The 23,441-nt window shown below is 40.6% G+C and overlaps 1 protein-coding gene across 2 annotated transcripts in view; it reads left to right on the top strand.

The window, feature by feature from the left end:
* Window positions 1-3,567: 3,567 nt before the first annotated feature.
* LOC128734061 (SH3 domain-binding protein 5 homolog) overlaps window positions 3,568-23,441 on the top strand; it is a 42,465-nt gene continuing 22,591 nt past the window's right edge. The window contains exons 1-2 of one of the 2 annotated variants that reach the window (XM_053828050.1): window positions 3,568-4,225; window positions 16,856-16,918. In XM_053828050.1, coding sequence (XP_053684025.1) covers window positions 4,163-4,225; window positions 16,856-16,918 — 126 coding nt within the window. In that variant the 5' untranslated portion in view covers window positions 3,568-4,162. Of the gene's footprint in view, window positions 4,226-15,830; window positions 16,071-16,855; window positions 16,919-23,441 lie in introns of those variants that run through there. The other variant, XM_053828049.1, reaches the window with a different exon arrangement.

The raw sequence follows: 23,441 nt of genomic DNA, 5'->3' as shown, positions 1-23,441 counted from the left end.
TCTTATTCTTTGCTTAGATAACTTTTGTTTTGTTCTATTACGTACAGACTTACAAACAACAAAGTTACAATGTCTTACGTTAACCGAAAATGATAAAATTTAAATGCAGATTGCGTTTGTAAAAATTTGTCCATGTTTGTACGGGCAAACACGAAGCAAGCTACCCTAGCATTCAGCTGATGAGCGAGAGAGAAATATTGTTGCCTTTCTCATCACTCTTGCGTTGACAGTTTCTTACGAGACTTCGTGTGAGTGTAAAAGAGATAATTTGACTGCGAGCAACCAGAACAGAGCTGCGCGCAACTGTTAGGCGCACAACTAAACCTACGAAAGAAAAATTTTAGATAATAATCGCAATATTGTGTTTTGCAGCTGTACCTGGATTAATGCAGATTATTTTCTCTAATGCCAATGTATATGACAAAACAAAACAGCAACATTACAGTTGTCACTCTTTCTCTTTCCCACTCACAGCATTCGCATTGTTGCACTTTTTGTGCCAGTCGCACTTTTAGACTGCGGTGTCCAGTAAGGTGCAAAATGGGGGATACAGCCTGAATTCGTTAATTGGGCCACGACTGCACTCTAGCTGATTCGCTAATTGGGCCGACTGACAGTTGTTAGAAATTTCTAAACTCGAAAATTCCATACAATTTTGACATTCAAGTTGTCACATAGCCCAATTAGCGAACACCCAATTAACGAACCGCCCAATTAACGAACCACCAATTAACGAAACTTTGCTGTACAGTGGACCCCCGTTCGTTTGAACGATTCCTCATGCAAACTAACGGGGTTACTTTTTAATTTGAACAACTGGTAACCCGAAATATGCTGAAACCTGTATGAACTGGCCGCCCTGCTCTTTGTTATTGTTTTGGTGGTTTGTTTTAGTTGGCAGTTGCAAGTGCGAATATTGCATTTTCCGATCGGATTTCTCTCTTAATCGTTAGGAAAACGAAATGTGAAACCGATTAAACACGCTAGGTCAGTACAAACGAATCGTGTTTATGTGCATTGTCTGCATAAACAAATCATGTCATGCTGAGAATGACATTTGAACCATTTTTAATTTGCACGTCGTGCAAACCAACGGGGTTCAAATTAAAAAGTGTTCAGATTAAAAATGGTCAAACGAACGGGGGTCCACGGTATTACGAAGTCGCTGACATTTGAAGATAGAATTAACAAAAGGGCGAATGTCGCAAGCGTAAACAAACCGAGTGAGGGTTGATTTTCCTATGCTGGCCTACTGTTTTACCTGACTCACTGCGAATATGCGTGTTATTGAAATAAAACGTCACCATGCGTTTTATTCGTTTATAACGCATATGCAGCTAATATCGATAACAAACGATTTTTTATAAGTTGTGCTTTTGTTATTGCATTTAACTTGTAAAAAGTTGCATAATTAACAATTCAGTTTTACAATACAATTATTGCGTACTACTAGCACTTGCAATATAACGTTGAAGTACGTTATTTTTAGTGATCAAAATCAACGATATTTTCGATACAAGGGCGATATTTTTCGAAACCTTTCGAACCAACACGATACCGCGAATACAACGCTATGCGCAGTGAGTCAGGTAACACAGTAGCAAAAAATAACTCTCACCCGTTTTGTTTACATTTGCGACATTCGCTCTTTTGTTAATTCTATCTAGATTTGTTTGGTTTTTGCGGTTTTTGTGTGAGAAAAAAAGAGGAGGAAGTATTTTTGTTTTCACGCAAGTTCTGACAGTTCAGCATGGGAATTTTTATAAGAGCGAACAGGTAGAGATTTTTAACTCTTTTACTTTCGTAGTCGCGAATTGAGAATAGACCAAATTCTGGCTTTAGTTTCTAGAAGGTCGCATACGGCATAATGAACCCTTTTGCATGCATTAAGCTGGAATCACACTGACCGTCAGCGAACATCATCGGCAACGGATCGTAACCTTGTAACGGAACGTTAGTGATGGTCGCATGTATTTTCAATGAGCGCATTCACACGAGTGCCTTGACGTTCCGGACGTTTCGGACGCGTATGAATGCGCATTGAAAATGCATGCGACCATCACTGACGTTCCGTTACGATCGTTACGATACGTTGCCGTTGATGTTCGGTGATGGTCAGTGTGATTCCAGCTTTATGCGACCTTTTGAAAACTTGATTTAATCATATCGTCAATTGACAGACAGTGGTCCCCTTATTGTTTACAATCTGCACAATAGATCATTACACGGGAGCTCCTAACCACACTTTTTTGACAGCACTTGGTGGTTTGTTTACATGGTGTTAAAGTTTGAATGAAGTTTTCTATCTTTGTCCGGCAGATAATGATAAAAAGTTATAGTTTTTATTTAAGAGAAATCACCTTACATGCATTTTAAAGCAACTGATGCAGTAATCCTTCACGAAATTTTAAATCGAAACTGCTTGATGTGACAAAAAACATGTAAACAAACCACCAAGTGGTGTCATTTGACGGCAAAATGACGTCATCGCAAAATGATCTATATAGACCAAATCAAGGTGACGTCATCTGGCAGATACTGGCGCCCTTGTTTACAAACAGACCACAGAATCCAAAAAAGTTTCAGCTGTTTACACGGCAAGTTTGTTGTTTAAACCGATTTTAAACAGCATTAGGACTAAATTTAAAAGCCATTATGCCTGTAAAATGTTAAAAAACACGCTACATTCGCTATAAACGGAAAGGAAAGTTTTCTAAAATGTAAACAAGGGCGCCAGTATCTGTCAATTGACGGTATGATGATTTGGTCTATCGGAATGTAAGGGCGAATATTTAGGACCAAACCAAGACACATTCATAATGCTGAAAATCGCGTTGGATTGTAAAGGAAACATAGTAGGAAAGTTTTCGACGGTGGAAACAATCACTTGGAGATGAATGGGGAAAAAACTGTTTGTTTGTTTCGAACTTACCAACGTCACAAAAAATAGCTGGTCGCTAGAGTGACTACATACAGAGTGGCGCCAAGTCATCCCAAATGTATGCAATGCGGTTTATCCTAGGTTTTTCTTTCTCTTTCCTGCATACGCGTTGGATAGGTTGTCTGGTCGATTGGAATGACACTGACAGATAATTATCATTCCAATTTTGACATTGTCGCCACTCTATATATATATATATATATATATATACTATAGTCACTTTACTGGTCGCGGAGTAGCAGGCCTCAAGGCAAGCCTATATGAAGATAGAACTAATAAAAGGGCGAATGTCGCAAGCGTAAATAAACCAAGTGAGAGTTGATTTTCCTACGCTGGCCCAGCAAAAACTAACTCTCACTCGTTTTGTTTACATTTGCGACATTCGCCCTTTTGTTAATTCTATCTAGATATTTTAGTCGTGACCAAGACAAATCTTTCCACCCTCAAATACAAGTATCTTGGTTAATGCTTTTCACGTTCTTCTGTCAGTTGATGGTAAATATGACGTTACGTTAGCTCTGTTCTGTCTTCTGTTGCTGTTGTTGATGGTTTTTAAAAATGCGAAGCGCTTCGCGTGTGAAAGCAGCTGTCATCGCTTTGCACTCGAGAAGTTATTTCCACCCGCGACGGACGTGCGTTTTAATTTCTGCTGGAGATTTTGCTACTCAGTGACATTATAGAGTGAAAATAATTGAAATCTGCCGTAATTTTACCCTCGGCGTCGCTTTTTCCGCTGTAATGGGAGTGCGGGTTCTTGCACCGGATTGCGGAAATCGAACCCTAGCGTCGTGAAATCGCGTCGTCCGTGAGGTGTAAAATTTCTGTTGCGCTATCTGCTGTCTGCTCTGGGGACAAAGCCGTCGTCATCGTTTGGAGGAAAAGTTCCTGTTCCTGCTGGGGTGGAAAGATTTTTGATCAATAAACTCGCTTCCTGTTTGGTGATGTTTGTTGTGCCGCGAATTTAGTGTAAATACAAGGTGTTTATCATATTGTCCAATTTGTTGTGATTGTGCTGGTTTTATTGGATAAATCAAAGAAAATTGTTCCCAAACAAAGGGAAAGCACACAGACGGCTGATTATTATCTGTGTGGAGCAAAGCGAATGATGGTGATGCTGTTGCAGCTAAAAATAGGAATCTGATCTACGTTTCGGGTGTGAAGTTTTGTCGGATCCTATTGGAGTGCATTTTTCTATACCTTTAGAGTTCCCGATATCTGACAATGGAAAATTCGACCAAGGAGGCAGAAGGGGACGACAATCCCGAACTGGACCCCAGAATCCAGGTAGGTTTTCAGTTTTTTGTTTATTTATGTTTTTGTAATGGCTAAATTTTTCAAGTAAAAAGATTGCTTCACAATATTTTTGACAGTAAAGGAACGAATGATGATCATTCTTCCGATACAATGCACTCAACATGCATGTGCAAAGTCAATAGTTTGTGTAGGATTGCTATAAACATATCTCCCGCAGCTTGAGATTCTTTCACCAATGACGAAAACGCTTATACTTGTCCGCGAGGTAATTCATCTTATTTACTACCGTAAATGCACGTGATTCCGATCACTCAGCAAATGCAGTCCATTTTTAAAAAATTGTTTGAAAAATCATGGTCAATGAGCGTGTTCTGATTATGAGCGTTCTCGTTGACTAAGGTTTTTAACTCAATCTTCAAAAAATCGAGGTAATTGGAATTATGTGCGTTCACGGTATTTCAATGGGACAGAACAGCATCATTCTGCTGCGTAATAACAGTGCAGTCGATCATAATCCTCTTCTAAACAATTCAAATGTGGTGGTATGGTAATAAAACTAAGCTAATGTTGTTAATACAGTGACGCTGTAATTTTGAATGGACCTATATGTTGGTTCAGCAGACAAAAAATTGAGCTCTATGATCATCTGTACAATATTCGCATTGAGTTCTCTCGGATTTTGAATGTTTCTGAGGTTAGTCTATGTTGTGGTTTTCAAAGTGTGCTTAGCTGAATGCTGTCCAAACCGGTTTGCAGTTTTTTCTTTTGGTTCTACCAAAGACAGGTACACTTCCCTGAGCACGAATATAATGCTAGCTTGGGAGAAATACCACTGATGTGCTTTAGATGAGCTATTTTGATGAGTGTTTGAATGTGTGAGCGTTTCTGTGCGACTGTTTGTGCTTATACTTTTATAACTATTTGGTCAGAAGGGTTCAACGAGACTGCACGATTAAGGGATTAACGGTTCTGTTGCCTGTACCTGCATATTTATGTTTTTCGGCGTATGATGTTGAAATGTCGCTCCGACAAATCTTGAGTAACAGATTATTTAGAGACCTTTTTCAAGTACATTCACGAAACATATTAGGTTTGATGATTGAAGGACAGATTTTTTTACATGGTTGTGCCAACACTGTTCGACCACCTCTATGCGCTCTATAGCCAGAAATCCATTAGTGCTGTACAATTTTATTGATTGTTGGAGTAAACATTACCGTTCGGTCGCGAAAATGAGGCAACCAATGACGCATGCACTTCGCGTCAGAGCGTTTATTTAAGTTGTTGGTCGTGATAAGGTGGAAGTCTCTAATTTGTTCTGGGTCATTTAGTTGAATTGTTTATGGGAATCACAAAAATACGACCGAAACACCAAGTTTCATCAAACTAGTGAAATGAAATTTTTCGTCATTGAATAGAGTATCGGATGACCCTAGTTTTTTTTTTGTTTAACGAAGTGATTCCAATGTGTGCATGGTAAGTACCTACTTCAACCAAATGAGGAAGACCCAATGACATTGAGTGCTGCTTTTAATGCTGCTCCATAAGCGTTCATCGTATTCCAACTTGGTGAAGTATGTACAGTGGCACGTCTATAATTGAATACCCAAACAAACAACGTAGTCTAATTTTTAGGTTGCTGCTGCACTTTTGTTATGAATACATAATTTTAACCTTTTCATAAATTAGATATTTTTTTTGCAAATGAAAGTAGTATATTTAAAAAAAAAATAAAACTTTCCATTGTGAATGGTTAATCATATTAGCAAGTATTGCCAACGCAGTATGAACTTCATCTGGTCAGCAACGTGTCGGTTGCCTCAGCCTTCGGCCCGCCGCCTTGGGGTGAGAGTTCTTAATGACTCAAGCCTGCCGGCAGAGTTCGCCAGTTAACCTGCTTTTACCTAACTCAGCCTAACTACGTTGTCCGCAGCCATTCTGCATAGGCTCGGCGTGCTTTGCGTTACGGTGTGTCCCACTCGCGCTATGGAGAAAGGTGGCGTGTAGAGTGTAAGCGCTTCTATCTTTGCTGGACGATTTCCGCAATTCTTCAGAGGTACCCAGAACAGCGAACCGCTTTATCGTGCTATCAGACAGAGCGATGAGGGAAACCGTGCTTCTTGGAGGCTTGTCATCTTCACCCGGTTTCGAAAAGTGGGAAGAATTACCTGGAAGGGGCATCAAATAGCTTAAATGCGAAGCAGAGAAGATTGGTTTGAAGATAAACCCGTCTAAAACGAAGTATATGCTGGCGGGCGGGACCGAGCGCGACAGGGCCCGCTTAGGCAGACGGGATGAGTTTGAGATAGTCGAAGAGTTCGTATACCTTGGCTCGCTGGCAACAGCGAACAACAATACCAGCCGTGAGATTGGAAGACGTATTATCAGCTGAAGTCGGGCCTACTACGGATTCCTCAAACCAAACCATAGCCATGACTAGGCACGAATTGGCATCAGCTAGGAGTAAAAATTGATGCTATTCTGGAAGTGTATTTGTGGCCAAATACCGGTGAAAGGCAGCTTCGCGCAGTAGATCCTATAGATCTTCCCCCCAACGATAAATCCGATGATGTTAAGCACGAGTCCTACGACTAACTCTTGCGGACCTTTGGAGACCACAGCGTGACAATCGTCGCCGGAGATGCAAGTGTGCAGATCAGGGATCAGGAAGTAATTCCACCGTTCTTTCATTGGAAGATGTTGCCACTACAGCAGCCCTTCTGGCAACCTTGATCAACGAATGCAACCCTTGATTATAGCTAGCTGTGGCGAAGAGATAAAACGGCCGTTATTGATCGAACAGAAGTCTAACTTGATAAGTAAAGTGAGGAGAGAGATAAAATTCACTTCATAAGTAGCGCGAAATCCAAGTACAGAAGTTATAAATTAAGTTACTTAAATAATTCTTTCGTATAAATTTATATAATAGCAAGTTCACAATAATAGTACATCGTTGTAGACCCGCGGCACCGCGTTGAACGCGGATTAAGTTACGATCGCCAATTGCTAGTTAAACTAGTTCTCAATTAAGTAATTGTGCTCTATAGGAGGTTGTAGTTCAATATTACATCAAAAGTTGCATAAAATTTACACATATATTTTCAACTACAGAGTAATTATCGTCTCCGGTGCACCCATTGTTTCGGGTAGCTAAATACAATCGCGCACAGAATTTGTGAGTAAAATTAACATATCACTACGACATATTATATGTATCAAAATATACGTTTCAGCTTAAAGCATTACGCTAAAAAGAATCTGTGTTTTCCTGCCTACCCGGAACAAATCTTTAAGAAATTCTCCAATTAGTACGACATGCCGGATACACCTAACCTCAATGTGACCCCGGATCCAGACAATACATTTAGCTGTGTGGCTTGCGATAAACCCGACTCTGCTGATAATGTCGTTGCCTGCGACAAATGTGGACACTGGTGGCATTATTCCTGCGCCGGTGTCACAGACAGTGTATCAAATCGTGAATGGACCTGCCCAAAATGCCTTCCATCCGCAGCAAAGTCAGCGTCGTCTACTTTGTCGAACAAGCAGGCCCGTATACAACTTGAACTGCAACATATTGCAGAACAAAGCGAGCTGGAGAAAAAGCAACTCCAACTCGATGTGGATAAAAAATACGCTGAGCAAAAATACCAGCTGGAACAGTCCCTGCTAGACGAGGAATTCGATAATCGTAGCACCCGTAGTCGCGTGAGTGCCTGGGAAGCTCGCCAGCACACCGCAAGTGTAGGTCAGTGGATTCAAGCACAACGACAAAATAACGTACTGCCGACAAATCATGCCAGCTTTCTTCCCCCGATCAATGATCCTGTGCGTCAAACGACCAGTCCCATTTCAAAAGCTTTGCGCTCAAATCAACCGTCTGATAATGATCATCCGGATCATTCTGCAGACAAACAAGGTGATGCAGACAAACAAGACGAAACGAATGTCGCTGAAACGGAGAAAGCAACCCCTGGCCGCATTGACTACATGCAAAAGCTAAAGATAACGCTGGAACAATGCGAAAAGCAGACAAAACCCAGCTTGCAGCAGATACGTGAATTGCAGGCGTTACTGAACGAGTGTCGAATTCAAGTCGAGCAATCTAACATTGTGACTTCTGAAGATCCGGCGAATATGACCGCGGGCGCCTTGAAAGGTGCAGTGCATAAGTCACACCAACCGGAATGCACAAATAAAATAAAATCGCCACACAGAGCCATGCAGAGAACAGCAGTTCCTAACTCATTCCAACCGGGAAGCGCTATCCCTGCACAAAATCATGGTATACAAAGACAAACACTCAGCCGCTCTGAGAGCGTAAAATTTAACAATTCAACTGTTGATCGGAGGGCCGATCACTTTTTCGAGCAGTCGTTACAATTTTCGTCTACAGTTAATCACCCTGGAAACATTAATAGTACTCGTGTGAATCGAAACGATCAAGGCACTGGAATCACTTATGGACAGCAGCGATCTACTAACGCGCGTCCTCACCTATCGAAGCAGCCTGGTGGTTCGAGTCATCCGTTACCAACGCAAGATTGCAATCAATTTCATGCACATAATACGTCGCTACGCATACCGTCACCAGAACAGTTGGCAGCTAGGCAGGTCATGGCAAGAGATCTGCCGGTATTTTCTGGCGAACCCGAAGAATGGCCATTCTTTATAAATTGTTACGAGAGCACTACGCTGGCCTGCGGGTATAATAACGTAGAAAATATGGCTAGACTCCAACGGTGCCTGAAGGGCAACGCTCTGAGATCAGTTCGATATCATCTGTTGATTCCTGATTCAGTCCCTGAGGTTATAAGAACGTTGGAGACGCTCTTCGGTCGCCCGGAAATGATAATAAATAAATTATTAAAAGAAGTGAGAGAAAGTCCAGCACCAAGAGCTGAGAAATTAGAAACCTTAATAGAGTTTGGATTATCAGTACGAAATTTAACACAACATCTTATCGTAAGTGGGCATCATGCCCATTTGTCTAACCCCGCGCTGTTGCAGGAATTGGTAGGAAAACTACCTGCAAACGTGAAACTACAGTGGGCGCAGTATTTAGCGATGTTTCCTAATGAAACACTACAAACATTTAGTGATTTCATGTCATCAATTGTACAATCCGTCTGCAAGGTCGTCCCTTTCAGCGGACAATCAGATCAGAAGGTTGAAAGATGGCGGAATAAGGACACAGGCCATCTTCATGCACACATCGAGGATAGGCAACTGATAACAAGACAAAACACGACAAGGTTTTGTCCCGTTTGTGAAGGTCACGGTCATCGTGTAAAAGATTGTACTGAATTCCTGCAAAGTAGTGTTGGTGGTAGGTGGAAAATAGTACATAGTCTTAAATTATGCCGTTGCTGTTTGAAAGCTCACGGACGGAGAGCTTGTCGAACGTCAATGCAATGCGGTATCATAAATTGTAAATTTCGTCATAATCGACTGCTGCATTCGAGTTCCTCAAAAGAGAATAACTCGTTAAAATCTCACGACTCGGAGAGCCATGCCAGCCACCATTGCGGGCAATCAGTGCTATTTAGAATCGTTCCTATTACTGTGTATGGACGGTATAAAACAATAAATACTTTCGCCTTTCTGGATGAAGGTTCCTCTGCGACTTTAATACAGAAAGATTTAGCTGAGGAATTGGGAACAGAAGGCCCAACGGAGCCCCTTTGTCTAAAGTGGACGTCAAATATGACTCGCACAGAAAGTAGCTCTCAAAAAATATCCATTGAAATTTCAGCTGTAAACAAAAATATCCGCTATCGCATGAATAATGTGCGAACTGTGGAAAATTTGAGTCTTCCTGAGCAAACGCTACGATATGATGAACTGCAGAAAGAATATGAACACTTGTCAAAACTACCAGTCAGTAGTTATGAAAATGCTGTTCCGAAATTATTGATTGGGCTGAGTGATCTCTCGCTAGCAGTCCCACGAAAGGTTAAAGAAGGAAGTTTCGGTCCAATAGCCGCTAAGACTCGTTTGGGTTGGTGCATATATGGAAACCTCGATAACGGTAAGGAAAATGTACACTTTAGTTTCTTTAGTATCTGTGATCGCCAGTACAAAGCTGATACAAAACTAGAGTCTTCGTCAACAGATTATTTTATCAGTGAAGGTCCTGAAATTAGAAATATAGAGCGCCTGAATTCAAAAGCAGAGCAAAGAGCACGACCGATTTTGCAGCAAAACATAGTAACGTCACGTGTGATTCGAGCAAAGGAACGGATTGAAAAACGAAATGAACCGCGCATTCGTACAGTGAACCTTAACCAGCATCAGTTACAACAAACCGAATCGGATTTCTACTCAGATGGAATGGAAAAAACTTGGCGAACTCAGACAGTAATCAAGCAAAAAGGACAACCGTTCGCGAAATCGAGCCTGTTCTATAAAGGCATTTCTAAGGTCAACGAGAAGGGCGCATCATGTTTCGATAATTCTGTAGTTGTTGTTAAAGAAATTCGTACAGACTCTTACATTTCAAGGTTCAGAGTTTTCATCCTAAAAGCTGTTCATCGTTGTCAGATATCTCGACTAGATAACCGCAGAATAGCATCGTTGCCAACAGCAGCTCGGCGTTCTAGTTTTGCAACGCTAGATCCCTTTGAGCCCATTTCAGTCGGAGCAAGTCGATCAAATGAAGTAAGTGACGTGAAACAACAAATCAGCCATGTGATGGAAAGGGACAAAATTCGAAAATTCTGGGACTTCATACGAAAACGTATTCATCATCATTGGAGCAGCTGTGTACGCGAATACTTGCGGATACTGACGAAACATGTTAAGTGGTTTAATAAGGTTCATGACAGCCATCTAAGTGACTTAGCAATTGTAATTGATGAAAGTCGTCGAAACGGCTGGGTACGGAACGAATACTTGATGTATTTTTCGGTAAGGATGGTCGTATCCGACATGCCACGCTTCAAACGTCATCAAGATTATTCGACTGGTCTCCAGATTGGCAATACTGGATGTGGCTGCTACTAGTAAGGATGAAGGTAATGCACATCCTTACGGAGGGGGGTATGTTGCCACTACAGCAGCCCATCTGGCAACCTTGATCAACGAATGCAACCCTTGATTATAGCTAGCTGTGGCGAAGAGATAAAACGGCCGTTATTGATCGAACAGAAGTCTAACTTGATAAGTAAAGTGAGGAGAGAGATAAAATTCACTTCATAAGTAGCGCGAAATCCAAGTACAGAAGTTATAAATTAAGTTACTTAAATAATTCTTTCGTATAAATTTATATAATAGCAAGTTCACAATAATAGTACATCGTTGTAGACCCGCGGCACCGCGTTGAACGCGGATTAAGTTACGATCGCCAATTGCTAGTTAAACTAGTTCTCAATTAAGTAATTGTGCTCTATAGGAGGTTGTAGTTCAATATTACATCAAAAGTTGCATAAAATTTACACATATATTTTCAACTACAGAGTAATTATCGTCTCCGGTGCACCCATTGTTTCGGGTAGCTAAATACAATCGCGCACAGAATTTGTGAGTAAAATTAACATATCACTACGAAATATTATATGTATCAAAATATACGTTTCAGCTTAAAGCATTACGCTAAAAAGAATCTGTGTTTTCCTGCCTACCCGGAACAGGAAGATATAACCTTCAGCTGTCGACCAGTGATAACGGTCTGAGACTCATAAAAGTTTGCTGAGGTCAGAGGAATAGGCCTACAGATGGCTTTGAAATACTTTCAGAGTTTGTATATTCGGAAATACGTCTGGAGGCATCCAATTCAGGATTCTAGCTCCCAGATTCGGTTGTTATCGGGACGGTCTTTTGAATACGTTGCGTATACTTTTGGACCGGAAATCATCAATCTGTAATAATAGCGAAAGCTAATCCACAACAAGAAAACAGATCCAAGCTCTCTAGAAACTTAACGGACCCTTATTGCCTTAAATCTCTGTTTTACATGCCGTTTCTATTGTTCGAACCTTTAGCGTTACCGAAGAATTGTTTGAGTTCGATAAACTAGAGTTTTTTTTTGACAATTAGGTTCATTAAGGTTATCAGGCTAGATGAAAATCAATAACAAATAAGTATAGCTTATTGGGAAGCACGTAGACAACAGTAGTACCATAACGAGTCGACAAAGTGCTCGTGCGAACAGATTGGTTACGTCTCGGAATATACAAAGTGGTCTCAGAAGAGTCTCAGAATGTTATTAAAGACTGTGTCTGTGCGTTAAAACGATAGTTCAGTGTTCTCAATTGCTGCTATCTATCGATTGTATGCAAGCTGACATACCTTCTTGGGAACATTCTCATGAGATTCCGCATAGACTTCTTAGCGACAAGATTTGGCACTTTTTTCCAGTTCTTTTCACGATAATGAATGTCGAATTCAATTTGTTTACGCACAATTTGGGGAATTCATGTCCCTTGGAAGGAATGTTTCATCCTTTAAGCTAAAGCATTCTAAATCTAGCCAGATGAAAACAGAATTTTCGTGACTATGAATCATGGGTAGAAGCCGTTTTTGTTAACACTTCCACTTGTTAACTGACATACATTTCGTTGTTTATCAAAGCAATTGTACTGAACGGTTGCGAAGTTTTATCGCCCCACAAATAGCTTGCCAGATTACAACCATTTTACAATCAAAATTGAATGAGACTTGAACCCTTCTCGTATCGTGTAATACTGTGGCCCTACCAAGGATTTATAGTCAAAGTTCACGTATATCTTGCTATAATCAGCCATGAGCCGGGATGGCCTACTCGTCGCCAATTCGTTGCGCGCCTCGACACATGCAAGTCGGTTTCAACCTGGACGAGCCTTCTAGCACGTTGGGCCCCTCTATTGCTGATGTCGGTGGGGTCTTTGAAGAGAACGAATTTCACTGCACAGTCGTCCGGCATCCTTGGGACGTGGCCGGCTCACCGTGGTGTCCCAACTTTCGCCAGCGGTGCGATGTAAATCTCTCCTAGTAGTGCTTGCAACTCGTGGTTCATACGTCAACGCCACTCTCCGCTATCCGTTTGTACTCCGTCAAAAATAATCCGCAACTCCTTTTGTTCAAATACGGCAAGTGCACGTATGTCTTCCGTAAGCAAAGTTACTGTCTCAAGTCCGTAAGGGACAACCGGTCTTATTAGCGATTTGTACATCCCCAGCTTTGTGCGGCGGCGTATGCTCCCAGATCGAAGCATCTTGCGGAGGAAAAAGTAGGCTCGATTTCCAGCTTGAATGCAACGTTGGATCTCCTTACTTGTATATTGTCGACGGTGACCAGAGATCCCAAATATACGAACTCATCAACCACTTCCAATTCATCACCATCAATAGTCACTGTCCGTGGGAGGCGCACGGTACTTTCTCTGGAGCTTCCTCCTACCATCTATTTGGTTTTCGACACATTGATTTGTAACCCTATCCTCCTAGCCTCCGTTTTTAGTCTGGCATCTAATTGCCTCCGCCGTCCCAAGATTTCTAGTAATGATGTCGAGGTGTCTGCGAAAGCTATGAGTTGGCTACTTTTGCTAAAAATTGTACCTCTGGTTTCGATGGCCGCCTTCAATATCGATATTGAATAACATACAGGACAGCCCGTTTCCTTGTCGCAACCCTCTGCGCTATTCGAAAGGACTCGAGAGTGTCCCCGAAACGCGCACGTAGCACAACACTCGTTCCAGTGTAGCTTTGATCAGCCGCGTCAGTTTGTCCGGAAAACCGTACTCGTGCATTATCTGCCATAGCTGTTCGCGTTCAACTGTATCGTATGCTGCTCTGAAATCCACGAAAATATGATGCGTGGGCATGTTGTACTCTCGACATTTCTGGAAAATTTGTCGGAGAGTAAAAATTCGATCCGTAGTAGTACGGGCGGCTATCATCACGTATAGGTATCTTGTCGTTCATTATTATGCGCTTTGCATTGCCAGCAAACATCGTATCACACTGCTTTATTCATATTCCAGGGCTGATTGATGCTTCTTGTTTAGGGGTTCGTTTCTGCTGCTTTCGCTTTTTATAGGTTCGCAGATTCAAATATTGTTCTGCGCGATGATCGTTTTTTATTCCAATGGGCCAACCTTTCTGGCCACATCCCGTACTGAAATTTTCTTTTGCTGGAACTTCTAGTTATCCTCACTGAACTTCCTGATCGCTGCTCGCACTGCGTTCTGACTTACAGCTTCCTGATTTCGCAAACTTTCCTTTTAAGGTATGGACTGAGGAGGAAGAAACTACTTTACTTACGAACTAGTTAGAAGGTCTCATATGCCCCGTTAACAAATAGGGCAATCGACTCGGATTACTCTTATCAACTATCCAATCAAAATACGGCAGTTTTTTTTCAATCGAGAGATGGGACGGTAGAAGAAAGTATTGAAGTAAAGCTATTTATACATTCAACCCCCGCTAATATGAAAAACACCTCGTTCAAATTAGGCGAATTCATTTTTAATCTGAATATTTTGTAACTCTAAGTTTAACTTAAGTTTTTTTGATATTTTTTTTTCTATTTGCCCGGTCAACTTAACCATCAATTGTGTATGACGCTTGATCAGGATTCAATGTGAATGCATTCATATCACCGGGGTTCAGATTAAAGAATAACGCCATTCCAGCGGGGGTACATGGAAGTATCCAAACAGCGTAGGACAAGACGTGAAGGGAAAAGAGCGAAAAAATAGGTATGGGAGAATCATTGAAGTAACGCTTGTCAAGTATGTTCCTCTCAATACAAGCTAGGGGATCCGTTGATCAAGCCAACCTATGATGGAAGCCAATTTTATAACCTGCCAGGCTCTGTGGATCGCAGCGCAGATGTGGTTAGCCGGGCAGGTGAATTATCTCTAAAATACCAGTTTCTCCCATTTCAGTGGTGTTGTTTTAGTAAACTAAATATCATCTCATTCTAATTTTCGCAGCATTAACCTAGAAAATTGGGCCAGAATGCAGCAATTAAACACCACTTTCTTATGGAGGAAAATAGCAATTTTATCGTAGAAGAAATCAGAGATATGTACTTTTACATCTCTTAGTATAAAGAGAAAAAAAAAATGATGCTTTTCAATGGGCATCCTCAATACTGATTTTAATTGCCACTTTTACCATATTCATATCGTTCGCATTTTTTAATTGCTAATACCCTAAATAAGAAAGCAAATGCCTTTCCCATATTCTTCCCCTAAGGTTACCAGTTCCTATCTTATCAATTTTTTTTCGCGAGCTCGATTTGAGCTCCCTTTGGAACATTTTTTTCCACCAGCGATGTGACTCACTGGCACAGGTCACAGCCGTATCTGTTACGTACGTACGTTTGCTGGTTGATATTGTGCTAACAAAGTGCTCTGAGCCTTTTGGTGATAATGGATTCTCTATACTCCGACAGCAGCAGCAGCCACAACAGCAGTGGTAGTGAGCACCTGTGGAAAAGTTTTGCACTGGTAATACAATAAAGTCAACTTAAGCTATGCAATCGCTTTCGAACGGATGCTCTACCTTCAGCGCCGTTCTGTTTTATAATACAGTGTTTTTTGATGGCTTTGCGGAAAAGGCAGAACATTTTGTTTGTTTCCAAACTGCGTCAATACGAAAGTTCGGAAGACTAATAAATAAAGTAAATAAAAACAAATCAGAAAAACTTCTCCGTCGTGAACTGAGTCATGAATTCGTCACCAACAACGATGGCAGCGGAATTTGTGCTGATCGAAGAATTCAAGTCGGTCTGTGAGCAGTGGTACAAATTGAATTCCGGTTCCGTCCGGGTCTGGAACAAATCCTTTCCGAGGGCACCGTACATAAACTATCGGATGCTGCTGCTGACGTGGAGAAAGGATTGTCTGCTGGAAAAGTATCGCACCCTGGGAGGAGGTGGCCGGCATTTGGTTAGTGAATATGCGATTGAACTGCAATTTGCAATGGTGCTTTGCTGAAGTTGATGCGCACTTTTGCTCAATTAATGTTCTGTAATTTATGTGACTTCGTTTGTTTCTGCTACGGAATTAATACAGGATCTTTCATGATTTACTTTTTACAGTATTTATAAATAGATAAAGGGCTTTTAGCACCGTGCACGTTTAACTTGGTTGGCATTTAAACGTGCACGCTGCATTGCGCATTATCGCGTAGAATTCTCGTGGTATAAACAGGTGGAATCGAAATCAAAAGCGTGTAGGAAAAAAAGTTCAGAATGTTCATAGCCAGTCAGTATTTCTCACAAGTACAGGATAGACCATCACAATAAAGTTCGTTATGCCTGTTAATTTACCAACAAATTTTGTTAAAGCTATAATTTAGATAATTTATTGTGCATGGATCATAAATACTCTCCTCTGAAACATTCGTTCTAAAAATGTTCGAAAGAAAAATAATGCAGCTTTTGGATGGCATCCAGAATACGTATTAGGTTTGAAATTGTACACTAAATTATTCTGCAACGAATTGCTTTAAACTGGAGCATTAGTAATTGCCACTCTCATCATAAATTATGATCATCGTTGCATGATCATAATTTATGATGAGAGTGGCAATTACTGTATTTGGTATTTATAAATTATCTGATTTATAGATTATATAAATGAGATTGGCAAAAGTGCTTTGAGTCGAAGATTTGCCATTTCTTTCCTACCATATATCTAACGCTTTGCTCTTTTTTTGCTTTTATTTGCAGGTCGAACTGGAAAATCTCAATACAGCAACGGATGATATTAACAAGCTTGAGATTGAACTGGAGGTTAGTTATTCGTCTAATATATTCAGGAGGGCGATAATGTTTTTTGACACAAGGGAAATTATTCGGAATTTAAAAATAAAATTTGTGTAGAACGTCAATTGGTTTAAAATCATACTTTCGGTTCAAATATTAACTTATCAATTGGTGTCAACTTTTTAAAATGTATCAAATTGGATAACGAAAAACTATTCGATACCCGAATGCTGATAGAGACAGACATGTAATCTCCTGAACTTTATTTTCTCGACAATTATTTCTCGGGGAAATTTAAGAAAAAAATGATTAGCAGTTTTTAATTACATACAGACATCGACATGAAGAATTCTAAAGTTAGAGAGCTGTTTTTAACTTAAAAATAGAATAAAAAATAGTCAGAAATTGCCGCTCTGGAATTCGAGATATGTAACCTGAAATCAGGCTTCTAAGTTCTAGACAACTGGATTCATCAAATAATCCTTGAAAACCAAAACCAACAAAATTTATTTTTGTCCATGTTTTACGTTTTTTCTACACCAATATTTTCTTGCACTTCCAGCATTCTTAAGCCATGGTTTGATGCACGAGAAAGTTGTAATGTTCTGGTACTAATGTTTTAGCAAAAAAAATATTCAAAAGCACCTCCAGTTTTTGCCTTAGCTCTCAAAAACCTTAGATTTCACGCCCTTTTATTCTGCGAGATTTTAGACATACATATTAACTGTGTAATGCGAAAATGGATCGAAAAATCTTCCGCCTAACATTCCAGTGACCTGCAAAATGGTGTTTATGGAACTTCATGGCCTCCTTTTTATTCAAAACCGAACAATTTATTGGATCCAACATTTTTTTTAGTTTATTGGTAGTTTTATTGGAAAAGGTTTTTATAGCTTTGAGCTTTGGAAACCAAGTAAGTTGGTGAAAAAAGCAAGGGAAGATAAATTTTTATTTTTTGTCTATCCAAAAAAAAAACATAAAGTTTGTAAAACATGATGCTACAGAAACTGCATTTTATTGCATCAAGTTTACTCTGCAAAATATTGAAATTAAATTATAGAAGTGCTTTATGCGAACCATTGCGCTTTATATGCAACTAGCTGATTGCCCGATCTCACTCGAGGCCCCTTTGTCACTGTCACTTGTACATCTGTTTTTGTAATGAAAACATTCATGTAAGAAACAAACCCTTTTTTTCATTTGAATATGTCTACTTCTCTCACTGCCAGTTTCTCTCACGTAGTCCCCCAACTACTTCTCGGTAATGCCTATAAATCGACATAAAGCCTTTTTACGTTTTTTACCTTCTTTTTTAATGGCCACCCTACTCCCCCTTTCAGAAATAAAACAACTTGTACAATTGTTCAAGTGGTATCATTCCCAAATGCAAGAGAACCCTTTACCCATTTGAACCTTTCTCTCTTCTTGTAAGAGACCGTCTCCCTCTTTTGTCAACCCTCCGGTGCTGATTCTTTTATGCCAAAAAACAGACAAACGAGGTTTGACGAAGAACAGTCCTGAAGTTCCGGAGCTATGGCGGAACATAAATTCATACTCACGTTCCTCGTCCTCTACATGTCGGTTCCTTCCCAGTCAGCTCCCCTTTCTGTCACGTACCTAATTATGCATCGGTTTGCTCAATCAAAATGGCTATAATGGAAACGAAACAAAGCTTTGTTTACTCGGTGGAACCCCCCTCTTCTATCAAAGTCAGTTGCACAACTGCAATTGGTTTAAATGCAAGAGAAACGCAACCCCTTTTACTTATTTAGACCTCTCTCCCCCTTGTTAGGGATTCCCCCCTTTGTCAACTTCCCAGTGCTGATTCGCTTATGCCAAGGAACATGTGTGCCAAGTTCGCTGAAGAGTCGTCTAGGCGTTTCGGAGTCAAGGCCTCCCCCCTGTTATGAATCACCCCCTTTTATCCAACTCTTCTGTTCTGATTTCCTTATGTTAAGGAACATGTGTACCAAGTTTGGTGGAGAACGGTCAAGGCGTTCTGGAGTTATGGCGGAGCATACAAACATACTCAAGCTCACTTTTAACGGGTGACTACTAAAATTTTGGATTTTTTTCGAGGTCCCTATACTCAACAACAAACGAACTCAGAGAGAAATGAGAGTAGTTATGTGTTAGCTTTGTCTCTCCACTTTTTGTAAATATTCTTTGTTTTGTTTATGCTTGCCTAGTTTTGCTTTAAATGGCATCGAAACAAGAAGTAGCATTTCGGGAGCGTGTTGTACAATTCTACGAATTGCCACAGAAATCTCGGCAAAAAGTATACCGTACAACATTTAAAAAGCGAATACGTTGCGCCTTCGACTGTTTACCATATCCTAAGATGCCCAACAATTATTCGCAAGCAAGGTAGTGGAAGACTAGCCAAAATTATGGACGCAGAAGGACATCGTTCTCTTTCTCGTGCCTTCTACAACATGCCCTCTGGTTTGGTTATCAATTAAGATGTGCACCAGACGAATGTTTAAAAAAAAATTTTGATCCCGTTTCTACAAAAACATCATGCAGATGGACAATATGTGTTTTGACCGGATAGAGCGTCATCGAATTACGCCAAAAAAAACACAATCGTTTCTGAATACCCATTTGAACCCATTTGTACGCAACCCCCACGACCCGACAAATCTATTTCAGCGTGCCCAATCGAAGATTTCTTCGGGATGTTGAGCCACAAATTGCAAACAGTTGATTGGTAGAATCAAGAGATGCATTGCAAAGTTGACATGACGACCGTACAACGCTCCTGTTGCGACATCAAACGGAAGCTTTGCCGAACAGCCGGTTACGGAACGTTTTCAAATGTACACTAATTTTTTTCAACAATGGACAATGTATCTTTAATTTCGGTAAATCAGATCTTCTTCATATATCTTTGTCTTTTTTGATAGCTTTAGAAAAAAATCCGAAATTTTAGTTGTCACCCGTTATATATATATAGATTGCGAAATTATGCAGTTTACCAACCGACGTCTGCGTTAATAGTATTCGTTGTCAATTTCCACGGTAGGGAACGCGTATTGGTAAGACATCTTCAGCAGGAATCTTGTTGCAAATGTGACCGACACGAAGATTAAATGTTTCTACATTCCTTGGTTGGCTCCACATGTGGGAGGCCCATGGGAGCGCGTGGTGCTCTCCGAAAAGCAAGCGATGTTGGGCGCCTACTAGTGTTGATAAAATCATAGCAGCAAAGAACTCATTGAGATCTCATTAACACAGGAAAGACAAACAACCTACAAAAATAAATAAGCATGTCATTGCAATATGAATTTTCATTTAACTTTGCGATTCATTCTCTCACGCTCACAGCTACGAATCGTAGGAAAGAATGTCTGTGCTGTTCAACAACGATTTTGCATGTAAATGACAACAGGCAAAAGTGGAAGCAAAGCAGAATGAAACAGATAAGAAACAATTTGTGTGCGTTTTGTACTTCTTGCGGTTAAAATAGAAAAACTCAAGCGTGATTTTTTCTACATAGGATAAGGTTAGACATGATTCACGGTTGAGTTTGTCATTTGATGTGTGTTGAGATTTTGAGTTTTTCCCATTACTGGTGCCCATATCGGTGACAGGAGCGGATGCGTAGCGTAGCGAAATCTCTCTTTTTCTCCGTAAAAAACTAACCTGATCGGGAATTGAAGTTGAGCTTGTTCGCCACATCACCGTATGTGCCGATGCCGCAAACCACTGAACCACGGCGACTGCATGTTAAGCAGGTCATTATTGCAAAAGTATATTTTTGCTCACATATAATCTTCTCAGCCTAATCTCGTCAATATCGATGCCAGATAATGACCCGTACAACAAATGCGCTCTGGTGCAAAATGTGCTACGAATATGTTCTCGTACCAGATACAAACTATTCGTAATAACAACATCTACCGCAAATGTTCATATAAGGCTACGAATGTTTGAAAATGGTATGAAATATTTTTGTCATCTACAAATACAATTTTACGATTATTTTTTCTAAAAAAATGCGAATTGATGGTCTCAGTGTATTTGTTCGCATAAAAGAGGATACCGGACTGTGAATTATACCGACTGATTTGCTCAGAGACCTTGAAAGATACATACCATTTTTGTTACTAACATTTCTAAAACTCGTTGTTTCAGTGAGCAGGATAATGTTATTTTACCGACTGCAAAATTGCATGCATCCTCCCCTACGCCATTGTTTGCCCGTGTAAAAACAAAACAGAAATATCGAAAGTTTCATCGAACAACAACACCTCGCAACCTGTTTCCGAACTTACACTCACGTCAATCGTGATTTTTTTTGCTCCTCTGATAGCCAATTTCGCTTCCTGACTAACTATAGCCACTATTTGGCATGTTTTATGATCCGTTTTGCGGTTTATGCTGGAATTTAATGCCATGTCGGAGCTTTTGGATTGAAATCTTGTTCGAAAGTGCCTCACATAGCTAGCATATCCGACATGTATGCATAGGGAAAGCACCATGAGCTACCATGAGCTGCGGATGGTTTATTACTCTCTTTTTTCACGCTGCTGCATTTCTTGCCCGTACAACACCCAAGCCAGGCAGCGCCAGTGGTTTACAAATGCAGTGGTGAACAGACGCGATGCAGGAAGTTATGCAATCCCTTTCATACCTTATACTTCCACCGATTTGGGCTGGATAGACTGCTCGACTGACTCGACGACGTTCGCCCGTCACGTCACGTAACTCGCCCGTCTGCGAATGCGATTTTGACTTTGTCCCCATTGAATGGCACTTTGAACGGATTATTACATGTTGTATGCGATTGAAGTTTGCTCAAATGGCACTGATGCGATGTGGTAAGGTTTTACGATTTGTTTTTCGAATTTTGCATTTTTAATGGTTATGAAAGCCTTGCCCAAATCTATTGTTTGCAAAACAGAAAATAATATTATGAATGTAAATAAATAATTTACCTTCTTCAACTACTTTAATGACGGATGATGGGAAGATTTAGGCCACCGTGGACGGTGAACCGTGAAACTCGAAGCCAAGCGTGGGAACCGAAATCACAGCAAAGTTTTTTGTGTGCGTGTTTCTTCTGACCAGAACATGGAAAGCAATCCCGACGGTCGTCAGCAGACTTGTTGTTTCGAAATTCCTTGCGGCATGTTGTGGCATTTGCTCTCTCCCGTTTTTTTTAGTTTACTTTATTGCCCGTCAAGTGTTGCATGCATAATTGAAGCCGGGTTTTGCATCGGCAGTTCTGGCTGTGGCATAAGGGAATGAAAATGCTGCAGGAAAACCGCACTTTCCACATGGGTGAATCTTCTTTGGGCAGCTCAAGCGACGGCAGCCGGCTTTTGGGGATTCGCTGGCATCAATTACGCATGCCATGTTACACAGGATAAAGCCTTAGGTCTGTGCAGCGGTCGTGTGTGGCATTTGAGACTTTTTTTTGTTAGTTCGTGTATCAAAGTGAAATTGAGTGGTGCACTCTTATCTTGTAAACTATTTTTCTTTGAGACCTAAAACCTGTTCTCTACCTTGGCCCTAAATATAAAAAAAATGCTGGCCTGGTTATTGTTGCGAAAGCCAATTAAAAATTTATACACCATTTGCGATGATTATTAGAGGAAAGTAAACTAACTGGCACTGACTGAAAACCTGTCCTTCCTCAAGGTAGCGATCTTCGCAGGTTCAAAGCGCCACACCTTGGCGCAGTGACGTCGCGGAATGCTTGATGATGCGGTTGTGAACATGAAACCTACTTCTCATGGTGCCGCTTATTTTTTCCCATAAAACATAATTGCACTATTCATCTTCAGTGTGATGATGAAGGCTGTGCTGTGTGAAGCTCTCTTGCCACAGCTCGACATCACCAAAGGGTTGCGACTAGATGGAGCGGCTAAGGTGTGCCGGGCAGTTAGATGCAGTCACCTCAAATAGATAGACGAGGAAGGTCTATCGTGAAACAGTGGAAACATCGTGAGAATGCTTATGCATTTCCAGTTTCAAATGTTTTTCCTTCAATAAAAATATGTGTATTGCAAGGTAAACTTTGTGTATGGGTGAAGGCGCGATGAATTATTATTAACGCTAAATGTATAGCAGTGTTATTGTAGACTGTCCCTTGCGTCAAAGAAAATCATTTGATGCTTCATCAAATACTTCGTTTCATCATTAGTCTCATTAAAATCTGATAGAAACTCTACTGTTATAAAGTCTCTCGGTTCTAGTTATTCTGTAACACAGGATGCATGTTACACAGCAATTTCTGAATGCTATATTTTCTGCCGTAACGAAGAAAGCAATTACGAAATCCTCACTGCGGGCTCATTTCATCCAGTCGACCCTCGTAGGATGTACGGCCTGCACCAACCCCTGTTGGCTAGTGATTACGTAATTAAGATACACTTCTCACATGTATCTCAATGTTTCCATCTTTCGTGCGAACGCGACAATGCCGGCAGGCGAAACTGCTTATTCAGTCGAGTGCCTTTGAAAATTGCTAAGAATGAGTTAGTAGTAGGTAGATGCAAATTAAGATTATCTGATCAAGTCTCGGTCGTAAGTCAAATCAATA

Source organism: Sabethes cyaneus, chromosome 2, assembly GCF_943734655.1.
Source record: "Sabethes cyaneus chromosome 2, idSabCyanKW18_F2, whole genome shotgun sequence".
Classification (NCBI taxonomy): Eukaryota; Metazoa; Arthropoda; class Insecta; order Diptera; family Culicidae; genus Sabethes; species Sabethes cyaneus.
Note: the sequence above shows the minus strand (reverse complement) of the source record. Positions and strands in the feature narration are given on the sequence as shown.